The 17,710-nt window shown below is 41.9% G+C and overlaps 1 protein-coding gene and 1 non-coding gene across 8 annotated transcripts in view; one reads left to right on the forward strand and one right to left on the reverse strand.

Moving 5' to 3' along the window:
* The window catches only part of Ttc7b (tetratricopeptide repeat domain 7B), a 251,424-nt gene that overhangs the window by 173,563 nt on the left and 60,151 nt on the right, over positions 1–17,710 (reverse strand). For all 7 annotated transcript variants that reach the window (XM_023719660.1, XM_004635133.1, XM_023719658.1 and 4 more), the window contains one exon: positions 12,123–12,253. In XM_023719660.1, coding sequence (XP_023575428.1) covers positions 12,123–12,253 — 131 coding nt within the window. The remainder of the gene's footprint in view (positions 1–12,122; positions 12,254–17,710) is intronic.
* LOC111817807 lies at positions 2,787–2,891 on the forward strand. The gene has a single exon (XR_002821921.1). It is a non-coding gene; the product is annotated as a small nucleolar RNA U13 (small nucleolar RNA).

Below are 17,710 nucleotides of genomic sequence, written 5' to 3' on the forward strand. Positions count from 1 at the left end.
TTCTGTTGAGGATGTTTGCGTCAATATTCAGAAGAAGTATTAGCCTCATGAGTTAGAAAGTATTTCCTTGTCTCCGATCTTCTGTCTCCAATCTTCTGGAACCTAGGGTAATGCTCACAGCATTTCTTCCTTAAATATGGGAATTCATCAATGAGCCCAACTGGAGATATAGATATATATATATATAGAGAGAGAGATTGTTTTGGGGGAGTGGTACTGGGTTTTGAACTCAGGACCTTGTGCTTGACAGGCAAGTGCTTATTCTACTGAGTTATCTCCCCGGTCTCTATAGTTTTCTCTATTTATTTATTATTTTTTTATAGTATCCACTATAGGTGGACATTTATTAAAAAGGTATGAGAGCCATGTAAAGTATCCATTACAGAGGCAACAAAAATTAAAGCTACATAAGAAATAAAGGAATTTAAAAAGGAACCACAAAAAAATTCATTAATCAAAAAGATTTTAAAAAGACAAAAAAAATGAACAGATAAAAAACAAATGATAAAATGATATATTTAAACATAGCCACAACAATCAACAAACTAAATGTTAATTTTCCAAAGACCATGCTTAAAACATAAAGATTGCCATTTTAAATTTTAAAACAATCAAAACTCAACTACAACTTCTTATATAAAATGGACTTCACTGTATTTCTGAGAAGCTGTATTTGGAGAAGTCTTTAAAGGACCTTTTCATACTTGAAGCCAGTCTAAAGATTGTATGTAATTGAATTTAGCAAAATAACCCAATATACTCCAATAGTCCATAATAGCAGTGGGTTATCAAAAGAATTGGAAATTGTCAGAAGTTGTTGTCTTGAGCATTTTACAGTTCAATATATTAATATGGCTTTACTTTCTTTTTCCCCATAATTTTATTGATAAACAAATAGCAATGAGACAGTTGCAAATCAAATTGGTATGACAGTTTCAATAATTAACACACTGCATACATTCTTCCTAGTGGCTAATTGCTGTACAAGAATCATTTTATTCATTAAAAGAATGTAACTATATATCTATCCAAACCACTTTGAATACACAGATACAATTGTCTGTATACCCTTTTTTTGTTAAGTTACATTATTTGAATATTATAGGTGTGTAAACTCAGCAAAATATTCCAAAAGAGTCCAGTAGCCCATAATAGTATTGGGTCTTCTGCTTGACTGGCAATGTCAGAAATTGTTGACCTGAGTCCCCCCAGCTCAACATAACAACATGGCTTTACTTCCTATATTTCGTCTTCATACTTTTCTACTGGATGGTTAAGACCAAGGTAAAGCAGGACCTATGCAACAAGAGTTGTAGCTTTTGGGTCTGATAAGGTCAGTGAAATCCCCTCAGGATTTATCCTGAGATCCTGTACCTCAGATTGTAGATCCTTTGTCAGTGTCAGCCATGAAGATGAGTCACGGCCATTGCTTGGCCAATGTGCTCTCTGTGAAAGCCTGAGAGAGTGTTTTCTCTCCATGTGACTCTCCTTAGGCACACTCTACATCATCAGTCACTTTCCTCTTTGGCCCCATAATCTCCTTGATCAGAAAATTTGGGACACTGCCGAGTTACATGACATTACAGTACAAGTTCTCATATGTCCTGAGTCTTAATTGACCTTGGAAGGCTAGGGCCAAAATGTTGGCTTTCCTCGCAGCCCTCCTTTCTCTCTAATTTTGGTCTGCAAACTTAGGTTGTTAACCCTCCAGAAGAGAAGCTTATTGTTATTACCATACAACTTAGGCTGTTAAGCTTAACCTCACTATCTGTCTGCATATCAAACATTTTAGGCATAATATGTAACAGGTATTTTTCATCAAGTATTGATATGTTGAACTTTAAGTTCCTACAGAATATGATAAAAAAACATTTAAAAATTAGAATATATTTTTAAAATAGGCATAAAGAATTATATACTTCTTATGTTTACACATAAGTCCAAAAATCTCACCATATACAACCTTGAAGCAGGACAGTCCCACAATATTCCTTTTCCTGTCTGTTTTCTCTATTTAAACTAAAAATCTAATTTAAAAATAGATATAGTGGTATTCAAGTTATCTCTTCCCTCTTGGGTAAGATTTGGTAGTTTGTGTCTTTCAGAGAATTTTTCTATTTTTTTAAAAGTGATCAAATTTATTGGCACAAATTGGTCGTAATTTTCCTTTACAACTCTCGAATTTTGCAGGTCAAGCATAGTGTGTCATTATTATTTCTGGGAACTGGGAACTTGTGTCTTCTTTCTTTTATTCTTGCTCAGTCTTACTTTTTCTTGATCTTTTCTTGATCTCTTCAAAAACCACTTTTTAAAGATCAGTCATTCTTCTCTGCTGTTTATTTTTCTGATTTCTGGTCCTTATGATGTCCTTTCTTCTGTTTTCTCTGGTTTTAATCTGTTCTTTTTCTAATTTCTTGAGTTGTGGATTATTGATTTGAGCATTTTCTTCCATTCTAATATAAGCATTTAGTGTTATAAGTTCTTCTGCATATTTTGTCTTACATGTTTCAAAGCTCTTCTATCAGCTTTTGTTTGATATATTTCAAAGATCTCTTATCAGGATTATAATGTCTTGTTGATAAATTGGACCCTTGTTGGTAAACTGGTGCTTCCTTTATCTCTTGCAATATTCCTTGTACCTAAGTTTCCATTATAATACAGAAATCCTAGCTTTCGTTTGAGGGCATATACTTTTACTACTTGCCTATGTATATGTTAAATTATTTTCCTTGTTTTGTATAGAATATAGTTATGTTTACTCTTCTGTCCAATCCAAAAATCTCTAGATCCTTCGGTTTATAAGCGTGATGGTTGGGTGTTCATGTCCTACACTGCATGAGATGTGCCTCCCTCAAACCTTGTTACGACGTGGGCACATTACCCGTCTGACGTAAAAATCTCTAAATTGTATGCTTGCTTTTTTTATTTTTATTTTTAAGGAAGGGTCTACAGGGTGTTCAGGGTCTCACTACTAAATCGGACTCTTCTCTAAATTGTAATTGGAATGTTTAGGCCATTTACATTTAATGGCTTACTGTGTGTAGCAATTGAAAAATAGTTTAGATCATTTTTCCTCCAGTACCTCCAAGGTGTTGGATCCAAATGTCCCTGACAAAGGGTTATATGTTACAGGTTTGTACAGGTTTGGTCTCCACTTCATGACATTATCTGGAACTAGTGGAACCTTTTCAGAGGTGGGGCCAACTGGAAGGAAATTAGGTCATCGGGGTAGGACACAGTGGAATCCTTGTCTCTCTCTCTCTCTCTCTCTCTCTCTCTCTCTCTCTCTCTCTCTCTCTCTATCTCTCTCTCCCCCCTCTCTCTCTCATCTGTCTGCCTTTCTCTCTCTGTTGTCTGTCTCTCTCTCTCCCTCTCCCTCCTTCCCTCTCTCCTTCTCCCTTCTTCCCTCTCTCCCTCTCTCCACCCTCCTTCCTAGCTACAACTGGTGAGCAGCTTTTGCTTCACAAGGCAATTCCCATGGTGATCCTCTGCCTTGCACAGGCTGGAAGTAACAGGGCCAAGTGACCAGGGACTGTAATCACTCACACTGTAAACCAAGCTGAATCTTTTCTTCTCTCAAGTTGTCTGTTAGAGCATTCTGTCACAACAGAAAGTTCACTAACACAAATGTGTCTCTGACTTACAGAATTTCCGATAAGTCTGCTGTAAATTGGAACTTCATTCTTTGTACTTAAAGTTTTCTTTTTCCTGGATGCCTTTAAGATTTTGACTTTGATTTGCAAAAGTCTAACTATAATGTGTCCAAGTATATGCATTGATCCTGATGGGGATTCTCCCAGACTCTGTTAAATGGGATTTTGCTGTGTTTCCGTAATTTTGAAAAACTTTTAGCTGTTCTTCAAATATCGATTCTGTTCCAATTTTTTTCTTTTCTTATTTTTCGGATTCCAAAGATACATGTGATGTTCTCCTACACCTATAACCACATGCTACCTTGGAAAAAGTATCCACCCAACAAACCAGAAAGCATGACGGGACCAAAGGAGAGCACAAAGATTCCAGGTGGAAAGAAACAAGCTCAAAGTCTAGTTTGACTCCGCAGCCCGCGGAGCTGGGCACTCCAATCCTGTGGATCTCACTGTCTTATGTATGCAAAGGGAATAACACCTGCTTTCCATGGCTGCTTCTAACTGCAAATGAGTAAGCATGTGAATATCACAAATGTAGTGGAGACGCACCAAAGAGTTGCTGTCAAACAGAAACAAAATAAGGAGATTTACCATCACCCTTATTTCTTAACATTGCTGTAGGGATTCTGACAAAAAGACATGAAGGAGATAAAAAATGGAAAATATTAGAAAGGAATAAATGACAACAAAAATTCATCTGCCACAGAACTCATATTCTTAGAAATATGAAAAGAATCAACTTTATTTCTTTTTCTAAAGAAGACTTCAGTACCACCACAGCCAACGATCCCATCTTGCTACTGTCAGCCTTCAAGGTTCTGCACAGCTGTCATCGCTTCTAGAAGCTGTCCTTGAGCTTCCTCACTGGCGCAAGCCCTGTCTCTCTGGCTTTTCAGCTCTGCCTATTCCCCACCAAACCACGCTCATGCTTGGTATAGGCTTGTGTCCTCATGAGGTAGGGCACGTGCTGTGGCCTTTTTATTCTAGTGGTACTGGTGTCAAGCGGCGTCCACCATATAAAGGTATTCAATAAATGTTTGTGTAAATGAATTTATAAAACTGGTATAAGGGCTGGCAAGCTAGCTCAGCGGACTAAGTGCCTGCTTAGGCAAGCGCAGTTATCGGGGTTTGATCCTGGGTACCGCAGGCCATGCCGGCCCTGCCCCCGGGCGTGCTGAGCCAGTGACTGAGTCCGGGCGTGGTGGCACACACCTGTAATCCCAGTGCTGGGAAGCCTAAAAACAGGAAAATCATGACTAGTCTGAGCTGTTTAGTGAAACCCTGCACCAAATACATAAAAAAATAAAAATAAAAAACCTGGCCTAAATGTATGCTAATATAATGAAAAGAACCATCAAGTCACATTAATAAAAATGGAAAAGATAAAGGAGTAAACCAAACTTATTTAAATTTGTAAAGCAAAAAGTATTGATGGTATGGGGAAAAGATTATAGATGACAGAAGACTAAATATAGCCATCTAATGTAATGAATTAATTAATACAAATTCAATCAAGCCCCTACAAGATTCTTCTTGAATTCAACACAATTATTCTATAGTTTACTTAGAAGCATAAAGAGAAAAGAACAGACATGCTGAAAACTGAAAGTAATAAACAATTACTAATCTTTCAGACGTGAGGTCTATCCTAAATAAACAGCATCACATCAGAGCAACACAAGATTACTAGGACAGGACAGGGAATCCAAAACTTATGTAGGATTGTAGAAAATATGGAAAATACAAAAGCCTCTAAAAATGGCCTTGAATTTTGAGGAAAAATAACTTAGAGTCACATCTAATATCACAGACCAAAATAAATCCCAAGGAGTTGAGCTTCTTTCATAATGGTAAATAATCAAAACTTTTCAAATCCTAGAAGGGACTTACTTGAATTTTCAAACTGTAAAAGAAACAAAATGTGACTTAAAAATCATATTCAATTGTATCCAGATTCAAAATTTATGAACAACTTAAAAATGATAAATTGCTGAATGGGAAATTTAGACTACATATGATAAAGGGGTAACACATTCATGATATAATTTATTTAAATTATAAGAAAATCACTACTTCAAAAGCTAGACACAGTGGGCTGGAGGTGTGGCTCAGTGGTAGAGCTCTTGCCTTGCATGCACAAGGCCATGGGTTCGATCCCCAGCACAACAAAACTAAATAAATAAAAATGGTTTTGGCAAAATCTAGACACAAAGTATTAGACACAAAAAAAGACTATATCAAGGTCTAACATGCTTATAAGTTACCGCATGACTGAGCAAATCTACTCCTAGGAATATATCCAAGAAAAATAAGAATATTTGTTCACATAAGAACTAGTACATGAATATTTATAGCAGCATTACTCATAATATCCTAGAAGTGGAAACAATCTAAATGTCTATCTAATAATGAATGAATAAACACAATGTAGTACATCCATGCAATAGAAAATTATTTAGCAATAAAAGGAAATAAAGTACTGAGAAACGCTACACCATGGATGAATTGTGAGAACATTAGGTTGAGCCAAAGGAGGCTGTCATAAAAGATCATGTTTTATGATTCTATTGATATTAAATGTCCACAACATCCAAATCTATAAAGCAGAAAATAGATTAGTAGGTTTTAGGACTGGAGAGATTGATTGGACATTAATGGGGTGTGGCTGTTACAGGGTTTCTTTTGGGGGTGATGAAAATGTTAAATACCAGTTATGGAATTAAAGGATGGTTATGCACTACAAATATATTAAAAACCACTGACAAACAGGCAGAGTGGTGCATACCTACAGACTCAAATATTCAAACAACTTAGGCAGGAAAATCATTTGGGCCTAAGAGTTCTGGGCCAACCTTGGCAACAGAAGACCCCATCTCAAAAAATTTAACAAACAAATAAATTGTACAATTTCTATGAGTGAATTATAACTCTATTATATAAAAGGAAGAAAAATCCCAGTGAAACAGACATGGAAATTGTCAACTTCATTAATATCTTAAAATGCAAACTAAACTTCCAAAGAACCTACCAAGTAACGTAAACAATTTAGTAAGATTACAGAGCAAAACCACTAGTCTCCTGTACTGCCAAAGTTTGAAGACACCAAGAAGATGTGTAGAAAGCACCTAGCTGTGGTGACAAGAATGGCAAAACTATTTGAACTTCTGGGAATTTGCCCTTAGGAGATAATGTAAAGCAAGGAGAAAAGCTAGCTGAGGGAAGTGGGCATGACCACAGTACTTACAAGTGAGATACAACAATAAGTTAATTATAATTCAGAGAGCATCTCTTTGAAATATTATACATCCATGAAAACCATGTCCAGTGTGGTGTTAAGTGAAAAAAGACAGATACAAAACCTTCTAATGCTATTAATTTAGAAGGCAAAGACAAGAAATACATAAAAATGACAATAAGTGACTACTCTTTCTTGGTTACGACTTCTGACTCAGTTGTAAGAATGCTGCCACCTTTAATTCTAGTCGGTCAGGTGTTAGGCTCCAAGTAAGAGGTACCAGAGTGGGGACAGAGACAGCACCCAGACAGGTCAACACTGGACAGTATTGGAAGTACCGGTTCAGCTTTAGCCTCAATGAAAAGCTGTCTCACGTTTTAGAGCCACAAAGAATACTGCTAGGACCTCTCGCCTCACAGCCCGCCTTTCTCTGCAGCAGCACTGACTGCTAGGACATTTGGTTTGAATTCAAGACATACAGCACCCTTAGCCTAATCCAGCTCTGGATCCCACCCCCAAAGTGATGTTACCACAAGTTCTACCTGCAAGAAGACAGCAGAAACTCAAACATGCTTGTGCTGCCTACAAGCAGTGAGCTCCCAGGAGCAGGGGAAGCCTGGGACAGACCCTGCAATACATGGGAACTGCGGTTTCTTCCCAGAAGTGAATCACCAAAACAGCCAATTAAAAAGCCACAGATGAGGGCTGGCGAGATGGCTCAGCAGACTAAACACCTGCTTAGGCAAGCGCAGGGGCCAGGGTTCAATCCCTGGCACCACATGCTGCACCAGTCCTGCTCTTGGGCGTGCTGAGCTGGCCACTGAGTCCGGGCATGGTGGCGCACACCTGTAATCCCAGCACTGGGGAGGCTGAAAACAGGAGGATCACAGGAGTCCAAGCTGTGTCATGAGACCCTGCACAAAATGCAAAAGCAAACAAACAAGTCATGGATGCCCCACGATTGAACATGAACTTCCTTCCTAAAATAAGGTGTAAAGAAATGAACTGTCAGCAGAAGGTAATGTTCCACCCTGGCGCTGCTCCTGCTCAAGGAAGCCATAACCAGCTGGTTGGCTGATGCATGCAAAGGACAGAGACAGGATAATTTCATTTGCCAAAAGCAGGGCTCAGACTGTGATATCCAAGGATGAAGTCATCTTTATTCCTATCATCACAGTGCAAGTTCCTTGCGGTGCAGAAAATTTTATTTACTATTGGCATAATGCTACTATCTGGAGATAAACTAATCAAGGCCACCCTGTGTCACTGCTAATTCTATCTCCTCTGATTTGATTTCTTTGATTAAATTATTTTATGCACACACTATTAGGGTTATATTTTATTCCCCTTCAGAAAACAAACTATCAGAGAAGATTATTGGTCAATGTCTCTGCAACCTAATAGAATAAGGACAACACTAAGCAAATGTTTGATGCACGGAGCTTTCATTTCCTCACGTCTCCTCTAGCCCTAAGTCCACACTGGACAAGGCAAAGGGCTGTGCAGGGAAAGGTCCTAGCGTCCTGCCTGGTCCACAGCACTTCTCGGTAAATCCTGGGTCTCTGCCCTCTGAAATCAGACAAGCCAGGCAGAACTTCCACAGGGATGGAGAGCTAAAGCAGCCGTAAAGAAATGAATGGTCCACAGCCAATTAGGAATGATCAAAAATCCAGAACTCGCAAATAGGGAGTCCAGGCATGGTGCTGTTCCCTCAGCTTCAGCAGCAGACAAGCAAGCCAAATTCTGAAAGCACTGCTTCCTAAAGCTCTTTAACACTCCTCCTGGAGGAGCAGGTATACGATACTGCAGATTTTTATTCAACTATCTGAAATTTTGAAAGGCTGACAACTTTTGCCCAGCCAGGGGACCCAGGAACAGATAATGACAACAAAGCTAACACCTACAGTGTCCTAACAGTGTACCAATGTGCATGAGTGCTCTACTGTATAGACAGGACCCTGAGGCGCTACAGAAGCTAAGTGCCCCGAGTTCCACAGCTAAGGGGAGGCGAGGCCAGGCAGGAAGGATTCCAGTGAGCGCCGTCACTGTGCTGCTCGGCTGCCTGTCACAGCGGGATCGGCTGCCTCAGCGGGTAGCCAAAGTCAGCCCCCTTTCTGAACAGTAAGGCCCTGAGGGGACCAACACCTGAAACACAGCTGAGTGCATACTGTAGAGAAGCTCAGGGAATGGCGCTGCCTCAGAGGCCTGCTGCGATGGCTCCAGATGTGAGAAACCGTTATTCATACCACCCCACAATGTCCTTAAATTAAGTACCACCCAAAGTATGTTCTTGCTAATGAATGAACCAAAGAGCAAACTCTAAATGCCAAAAGGTCCTCGCAGACAGTGGTTTCTTCACTAGAGAAGGGGAGAAGGGCGGGAGAAACCACAGCAATGTAGACAACCATGGAAACAGCACGTGGGATTTTCTACTTACTGGGCCTGCTTAGACAGCAAAGCACTATTTGCCTAGGCTTTCCTTCCTAGGCTTTTACTTCTTTCAGATTCTGTTTCTTTAATGTGTCTATTTTCAATTTAGCATAATTCCTACTACATTCAAAACTTCTTAAGTCAATTAAATTAATTTTTTTTAAAAAATAAGATCTACCAGGCATCTTCAGCATAGCCCACAATTCCCTTTTCTATAAAAACCCAAGCCACTGGTCACTTAAGAAGGTCATTTTCCCCAAGCTTTGGATTGACGAACATTTAACTTTTTGAGTGTCCATTATAGTCAAAACAGACAGTTTGGCTCATTCAGTCTGTCTCACTGTTAATAGCTCAGGGGGCTGAAATCCGGGGTGAGCCAAAGTGGATTCCATAAAAGAAACTCCCACTAAAGAATCAGAGCCCAGGGGCCGGGGAGATGGCTCAGTGGAATAAGCACTTCCCTGGCAAGCACAAGGGCCTGAGTTCAATCCCCGGTTCTAAAAAAAAAAAAAAAAAAAAAAAAAAAAAAGAGCCCAAAGTAGATAGCATCACCTCAAGGTACAGAGCCTTAACCCCAGGCCCAGGAAGCTTAACCACCATGAAGACACTGCTTCCTCATACCACTGAGTGAATGCCAAGGCCCCACCAGTGCTTTGGGACACTCAGGGAGGATGCAATCCAGTGTTTGTCTGCAGTGGTGGGGAGAGTTCACCGAGCAAGCACTGAAGTTAGCATTAGAAGAAAGTGACGTCTTCGTATTGGCTTTGGCCTGACTTCTCATGTGCCTCTAGCTGGGTCCAAATTTTCTCTTGAAAATTTAATTCTTATGATCACTGTGTCCCCAAACCAAGAATCCAGGTCTTTTTGAAAGCTGGGCTGAAGAACCCAGCAGTGAGGGGGGAATTAAGAATAAAGGGAACAGGAAGTACGGCCAGCTCTGCCAATTCCTGCACTGCTGAAGACGCACAGGACAGATGAGCCTCCTTCCAGTCAGGCAAAGGCGGCTCGAACACGACTGGACAAATGCAGAGTAAGCTGCAAAATAAGGGTCCCTCAGTGCCAGGGCTGCGTGATCAACAAGAACAGCTCAGCTGGGCTGAACAGGCTCTGACCATAGCAGCAGTCAAGAGACAAGAGTGTGGATATTGAAAGCAGCCTGCGTTTCCCTACAGACGTACGCTAAATTCTGAATAACAACAAGAAAAACTCCTTCGTAAGAACCTTCTGACAGAACATTTCATCACGAAAGCCAAAACAGACTCCTGAATTCCCAGCCACCATGAGCTATGACTTCCAACCTACTCTGGTGGAAGGGGGGTCAAAGGCCACTCCATCACTCCCTAAGACTCCACATGCTCTGTGAGGCTCCTTCTACCTACTCTCTCTGCTCCTCAAAGGCAATTCTTGTCCTCATGAGACATACCCACATATTACAAAATGACTTTTTAAACCAGCTACTTTCAGTTGGTACACATATAAAATAACAAATGCTAGCAAGACCTACTCCCACTTTAATCATTACAGAAACACCCAGAAAATTGATGGAAAACAAGTCCGATCATTTTGAAACTCTCACAAGACTTCTGGTCACATCAAACATTGAATGAACACAGCGTGCATCTTTGAGGCTGAGAGGGTCAAGGTCAGTGTTCAGTCTTGATTAGAACTCCAGGAAACTCTGCTGAGGTGGAGATTGCTAGGAACAACTTATTAAAAATAAGTGACATGGGTTGGCCAAACAGCTCAGTGGATTAAAGAGCCTGCAAGCAGGTGCAGGGGCCAGGAGTTCGATCCCTGGGCCTGCCCTGCTGGGCCCCACCCCCGGGGCACACTGAGATGGCAACGTGCCTGTAATCCCAGCACTAGGGAGGCTGTAAACAGGAGAATCACTACTAGTCCAATCTAGTTGTGAGACCCTGAACACCCTGTAGACCCTTCCCTAAATATACAGAAAAATAATAGCACCTACAAAATGCTTATTTTAAATTAATAAAAAAATATCTACTATGACAAAGAAAAAAAATAAAAATAAAAATAAGTGACATCTACCAAGAAGCCAATGTGCTCCGGAATGTAGGCTAAGTGCTACATCCACATGACCTTATATAATCCCAGGAGCTCCACGAAGCAGGAATTGTTATTATGCACTTTTGAAGACGTCAATATCAGGGCACATGATGAAAAAATTTAGTAAAGAGAACCAAAAGACAAGTGTCCTTCTACACACGTAAGCTGCCCCGTCAACTCCCAGCCTCCTCTGCACAGGGCTCGCTCGTTCTCTATCCAGTGGCCTTCTTGTCAGGTGCTGCTTTCCACTGTCCACACACCAGAGACCCACTGACCACTAGAGAAGGCCACTCCAGATGGCCGCGGAGACACACAACCTGCTCCAAGCAGGAAGGGTGAGGTCCCCAGCAGAAATCGCTATACCTGCCCGTGTGAAGCCTGCCAAGCCTAGAGGAGCGGATGTGCCCACCCAGACCACACGAAGGTGAAAGCCGTCCACCCATCCTGCTCAGTGGAGCAGGGATGACTGGCCCACCGCTTCAGTGTGCCACGGGCGTAAAGAGCTGCCTGCTGTCATTTCTGCTCAGAGGATCTTTAAATACTTGGCACACGTTGGACGACCTCCTTTATTTTCACAACGTACCACCGTCACCGCCATCTTCTCCACGGTAGCAGGAATAAGTAAGCTCTGTGGCCTGAGGCAGGCAAGGCAAAGGCTTTCCAGGGCCTGACTGCAGTGGGCTATAATCCAATTTGGAAACAAGACGATCAGATGGAATAAACGTGCAGTCCTCACTTACCCTTTCTATCTCTTGGAGGTACAAGAGTGCGATGTCCCCTGCTTTCTCGTAACAGGTGATGACATCCTGCTCCCGGTCCACGTGAAGATTACTGGTAGAAGATGAAATAGGCAGCTTCTCTAAACAAAGTCCTTTAAAGAGAGAAGCAAACATACAAAAACTGGATAACTCGTTTTTCATGGAGCTTTAGTTTTAAATATTGTTCTACAGGGCCACAGCGGTCATCAGGTATCACAGGCCACTAACAACGCAGATTTTCTGCCCTCCGTCCTCTCTCCTTAAGGACAAAGTGGGACACCGAAATGGAGCACCAAAAGGAGTATCTGCAACTCACAGAAGAGGCCAGTGAAAACACACATTCTTTTGACTTGGAGGTCCAGGTTGAGAACTTGGCCAGACACCGCGTCGCAAATTCACTCAGCCCTAAGAGAGCTGGTACTTAGTTTGATGGGTCAACTTCAGCAAGCCGCTGGGGACCATGGCACTTGGGCAATACTTCTGTGTGTCTATGAGAGCGCTTCTGGCTGAGACTGACACTGGAATTGGTAGCTGGAATACGCAGTTCACCCTCCCTAATGTGGGTCCCATTCAACCAGTAGAAGAGCTGAAGAAAAAGATGGGACCCAGCCACCTTGCTGCACAGAGCTGGGCTGAGGTCTTTTCCTGCCTTTGCCCTTGAATTCAGTCTCTGGCTCCTCTTAGACCCTCAGCCTGCACCTTTTGGACCAGAACTTGCACCACTGGGGCTCCTGGTTTTCAGCCCTCTGGATTCAGAGTGAAACTGTATTACTATCCCTCCTGGATCTCTACTTGCCTAATGCAGGTTTTACCTTGGACGGCTCCTGTATCTATAAAGAACCCTGAATAATACAGAGAGATCATCGCTCGAGTCTGTCCCGGGTCCTTGAATTTTTTAAAGTAAGTAAAAAAAAGCATCTGGACCTTCAATGTCCCCCAAACACCTATGTGGTCCAGAGTAGCACTACTGGGAGGTTGCAGAACCTTTAAGAGGTGGGGCCTAGAGGGGGGGGCCAGCCTCTGGGGGCGTGGCCTCGCATGGGGGCCCTCTGATTACGGGCCAAGAGGTGAGTGATGCTGTTCCCCCAAGCACTCCAGCCTGACTTTTTGCCCAAAATCAACAGAGCTGTTCCACTCTAAACTGCAGCCTCCAGAACAAGGAGCCAAAACAAAACTGTTTGTAAGCGGATTATCTGAGATATTTCATTGGAATAGCATACCGGCTCAGAGTGCCACACTACCTGAAGGGAATCTTCTTCCCTAAACCACACACTTAACCACCTGAACATAAAAACATTGTTTAATGTTCTCAGGAGGCTTAGTCATAGATTTGGACCAACTCTCAGCCTTAGAGTTCATATGACAGCTGGGAACTGAGGGCTTTCTCAGTGGACATTTCTTCAGAGATGAAGTAGATATTCTTCATCAAGAGAGAGTTCAGGCTTGAGATGTAGGAAAGCACCAAAGGCCGAAAAGATAACAAGGTGAGGATGAGCAGCTGCCGCTTGAACCCAGCACCCACCTCTGCCCCTGACCTGGACATCCCTCATGAAGAGCTGGACTTAGGGTGAGAGAGGCAGGCCTAGGGGGTGGGGTCCTCCAGGGTCTCTGCTCACCGAGTGCCCTGTGCTACATGGGCACACGAGATTACATGTTCCACTCCATTTAGAAGTGTGAGAAGCAGTTTATACAGGAGCCTGGAATTAGAAGGGGCCCAAGAAATTCCCTGGCCTACGAAACTAAGACCTAGCATAGGAAACAAAGTGACTTGCGCAAAATCCGACAGTCCCTTCAGGGCACAAGAGAGCTGGAGCCAGGCCATCAGCTCCCAAGCTACACTCATCACATAAGCTGCTGTTTTCACAGGGAACAGCAAAGGAGAAAGAGGGCAGACACACTAAATGCCAGGAAATAACCCATAACCTCCTGGGCACCATTCTGGATAATAGCATCAGCTCTCTGCAAAGAGCAAAACTCCCTCCAGGCTGCAGGGGAAGACTCTACTTCTCACAAAAACCCAACATTTGGATCAGAGTGCTCTCTTTGTGCTGCATGTCCTAAAGACGTTCTTGTAAAGGCTTAACATCGTGAATCCATCTCTGCTGCATCAAAGAGAATAGGTCTGCAGCCTCAAATGTCCTGTGCCTCGCCTATTTACCTCTTCCCCTAGCAGCCACTATTCTTACTGTCTCTATACTTCTGCCTTTTCCGGAATATTCTATAGTTGGAATCACAGTACACAGACTTTTCAAACTGGCTTCTGTCACCTAGCCAGGTTCACCTGAGATGAATACCATATCTTTTCTTGGCTTGACATATCATTTCTTTTTGTTGTAGATAATATCCCACTTACCCATTCATCTTTTGAAGAGAATCTTGATTCTTCAAAGCTTTCGCAATTATAAATAAAGCCGTTACAAATACGTGTCAGGTTTTATGAATTTTTCAACACATAATCTTTTTTTTTGAGAATTTTAAGACAGGGTCTCACTAAGCTGCCCAGACTGGCCTCAGATTTGCAATCCTGCCTGAGCCTTGCAAGCTGCTAGAACTATGAGTGCCTGCTGCCATAGCTGTAACCTTTGAAAGGTTTGAATTATAAGGAAAAACTCTTACACAGTCATCGTTCCTGTGCTTTCTTCCTCTCTTTTGATTCATGTTCCCTTCTGCTATCTCTGTTCACTCTGTAACTCCTCTGCCACTTCTTGCAGTGCACAATGCTGCTGGTGGCTTCTTTCAGTTACTAGGTGTCTGAAAAATGTACCTGGGCTTCATTTTAAAGAGATATTTTAGCAACATAAGCGCCTGCCTGGCAAGCACAAGATCCCAAGTTCAATCCCTGATACCAATTAAATAAATATAAAAAAATAAAAATAAAGAGATATTTTCACCAAGTGCGACATTTGGAGTTGGTCAGTTGCTTCTTTGCCCTTTCCTTATTCAACAAGTGCTGCTCCACCTCTTCTCACTCATCTGAGTTCTGACAATGAACTCCCCGCTGTCCTTATGGTTGTTTCATTGGGTGCATCATTTCTACTAGCTGTTTTTAAGATTTTCTCTTTAGAACTGGTCATGACCAATTTGTTATGCAACACCTAGGATTCGCTGGGCTTCCTGCAGCTGAAGGTCTACGCTTTTTATAAGAATGTTAAAATGTTTGTGTATTATCTCCACAAAAGTGTCTACACCATCCTCTTGCTCCAGAGGCAACTCCACTAAACGCATATTAGGCCACCTGAAGTGTTCATACTCATGTTCATTCCATTTATTTTAACTTGGATTTTTCCTCTTTCATTCTGGATAATGTCTGCAAATCTTTCCTTCTGCAATGCCATGAATCACATCCAGTGTACAGTTGATCTCTAATATTACAATTTTCATCTGTAGAATTTCAGTAGAAATTTGATTTGGGTCTATTTTTATCTTTCATATCCCTACTGAGCTTTTTGAATATAAGGACTATTGTGGTAATAGCTGCATTAGTGTCCCTTGAATCCTACATGCTCAGATCCTCCATACTCTTCCCATTTATAGCCAAAGTTGTTTAAGTAGTTGAAAAAAAAATCACTAAGTAGTCTCTCCCTGGTGTGAGCTCTGTTCTAGCCTCTTGACATTTTCTTTAATGGGGAATATAAGACAAACAGTACAAACTCACCATTTAGCATAATAGTTCCAAAACTACTTAAAAGCCAGCACTACGATTGGAGCTTCCTAAATGTTCTTTTAGGTATTGTAAATACTTGTACAAAATTAAAATTACCAGGAAAAAAAAACAGAGAAAGAAAATTAGTTTTGTAACCTTCCCTCTGCTTGGATGAGAGGCAACCAAACAATGTGCAAGTTGGTATCAGGGATTTCATAGGAGAAAAAGTAATTCCCCAGAGCATGTCAAAGGCCAGGCAAAATCAGATCTGCCCTTACGCTGCGGAGTGGCTCTGACCACGAACACCCGCCAAGATAACCAAGGCCCTCAGACACTTGCCAAGGCCACTGAACCAAAGAAAGGCCAAGCCAATTCAAGACAACTTGACTACTATCTATATTTTACTGGGATCTAAAATATTTGAAAACTAGACATAAAGGGCTGCAATCCATGGTCACGCCTGATTGCTAAGAATACACAACAAGCAACACAAACTTCTAGGGAGAGGATGGAAACATGGCAGATCTGTAGACTTCCGGGGTCTGGGATGGCCATGTGTTTCAAGCAATGAGTCCATTTTGGGGCAATAGTTAAATTAATCAGCTATTACTCTTTTCCTTCTCCGAAACACTATAGCATTCATTCCACATGCCACTGGGCACATTTCAGGGCAATGGACGAGTGAATCGGTGCCATGCACCGGTCGAACTCTGTGCCGCTGAGTGCCAGCATGCTCAGTTCTCCGTCAAATGCTGCTTACGGGCCCTCTGGACTGCTCTATAGATTTTCAGGTGTCTGGGGTCACATCAACACTATCTGAGAAGCAGAATCCTGAGGTCGTGGCCTAAAAGTTGTACCCACAAGAATCTCAGATGAGGCCTTGTGAGTTTAGAAAGCTATCTCACTGATGTTTTTAGTTACTTTCTTTTGTCCAGAGAAATACATGATACCCTCTGCCAAACAAAAGTGAACAACAGACTTGATCAGTAGCTGATGTGTCAACAATGCCTCAATAAGATTACAATAAATGTTGTCTTTCTCCAGACAGAGTAGTGGGCACCTGCTACCCCAGGGCTCTGGGATACTGTCAGGATTACAAGTTTGAATAATTTAACAACTTAGTAAGACCCTGTCTCAAAACTGAACTTAAAGGAGGAAATAGGGAGGAAGGCTTGGCACTTAGCTCAGTTTAAGGGCCTTGGGTTCTATTTCTAGTACTGAAAAATAATTCAAAAACAAAAAACAAGCTCATCTCCAGGATCAAAATTGTATAAAAAGAAGGTGGAAATTAAGTGTCTTTTCTGCTGCTATAATAAAATACTCAGGGCTTGGTAATTTATAAAGAAAAGAGGTTTATTTAGCCATTGGCATGGCACAAGCATCCGTTCAGCTCTGATAAGGGACTATGGCTACATCACAACATGGTAGATGGCACCACGGCAGGAACATGTGCAAGAGAGAGAGATCACATGGTGGAACAGGAAGCTAGAGAAACACAGGGCCCAGGTTCACTCTTTTGATACTCAATCTCACGGGCAATGGGTTGGGTTCCTACAGAACTAATCCCTTCCGAGGGCAGTGCATCACTGGGCTCTTGATACCAGCATATCCAGCATCTGATAAGAGCAATGGCAATTAAAATGAGTCTCACATTGCAAAGGTGCACAAATCAAAGTCCCCATCACCCCTCAATGCCGCCACACCGGAGACCACGCTTCCTGCACACGCTTCTTGGGGGGACACATTATACCACATCCACACTACAGCAAAGTACTTCTATACAAGCAAGACAGCTTTAAAGTATAGGTGATAAAGTGGCTGGCTAGGGTATGATTTGAAGAAGAGAATACCCATAAAGATTCACCCTCCCTATAACAGCAATGAAAACATTTGTGATTTTTGGTGGTAGGACTAGAGGTTGAACTCC

Source organism: Octodon degus, unplaced genomic scaffold (assembly GCF_000260255.1).
Source record: "Octodon degus isolate 3935 unplaced genomic scaffold, OctDeg1.0 scaffold00070, whole genome shotgun sequence".
Classification (NCBI taxonomy): domain Eukaryota; kingdom Metazoa; phylum Chordata; class Mammalia; order Rodentia; family Octodontidae; genus Octodon; species Octodon degus.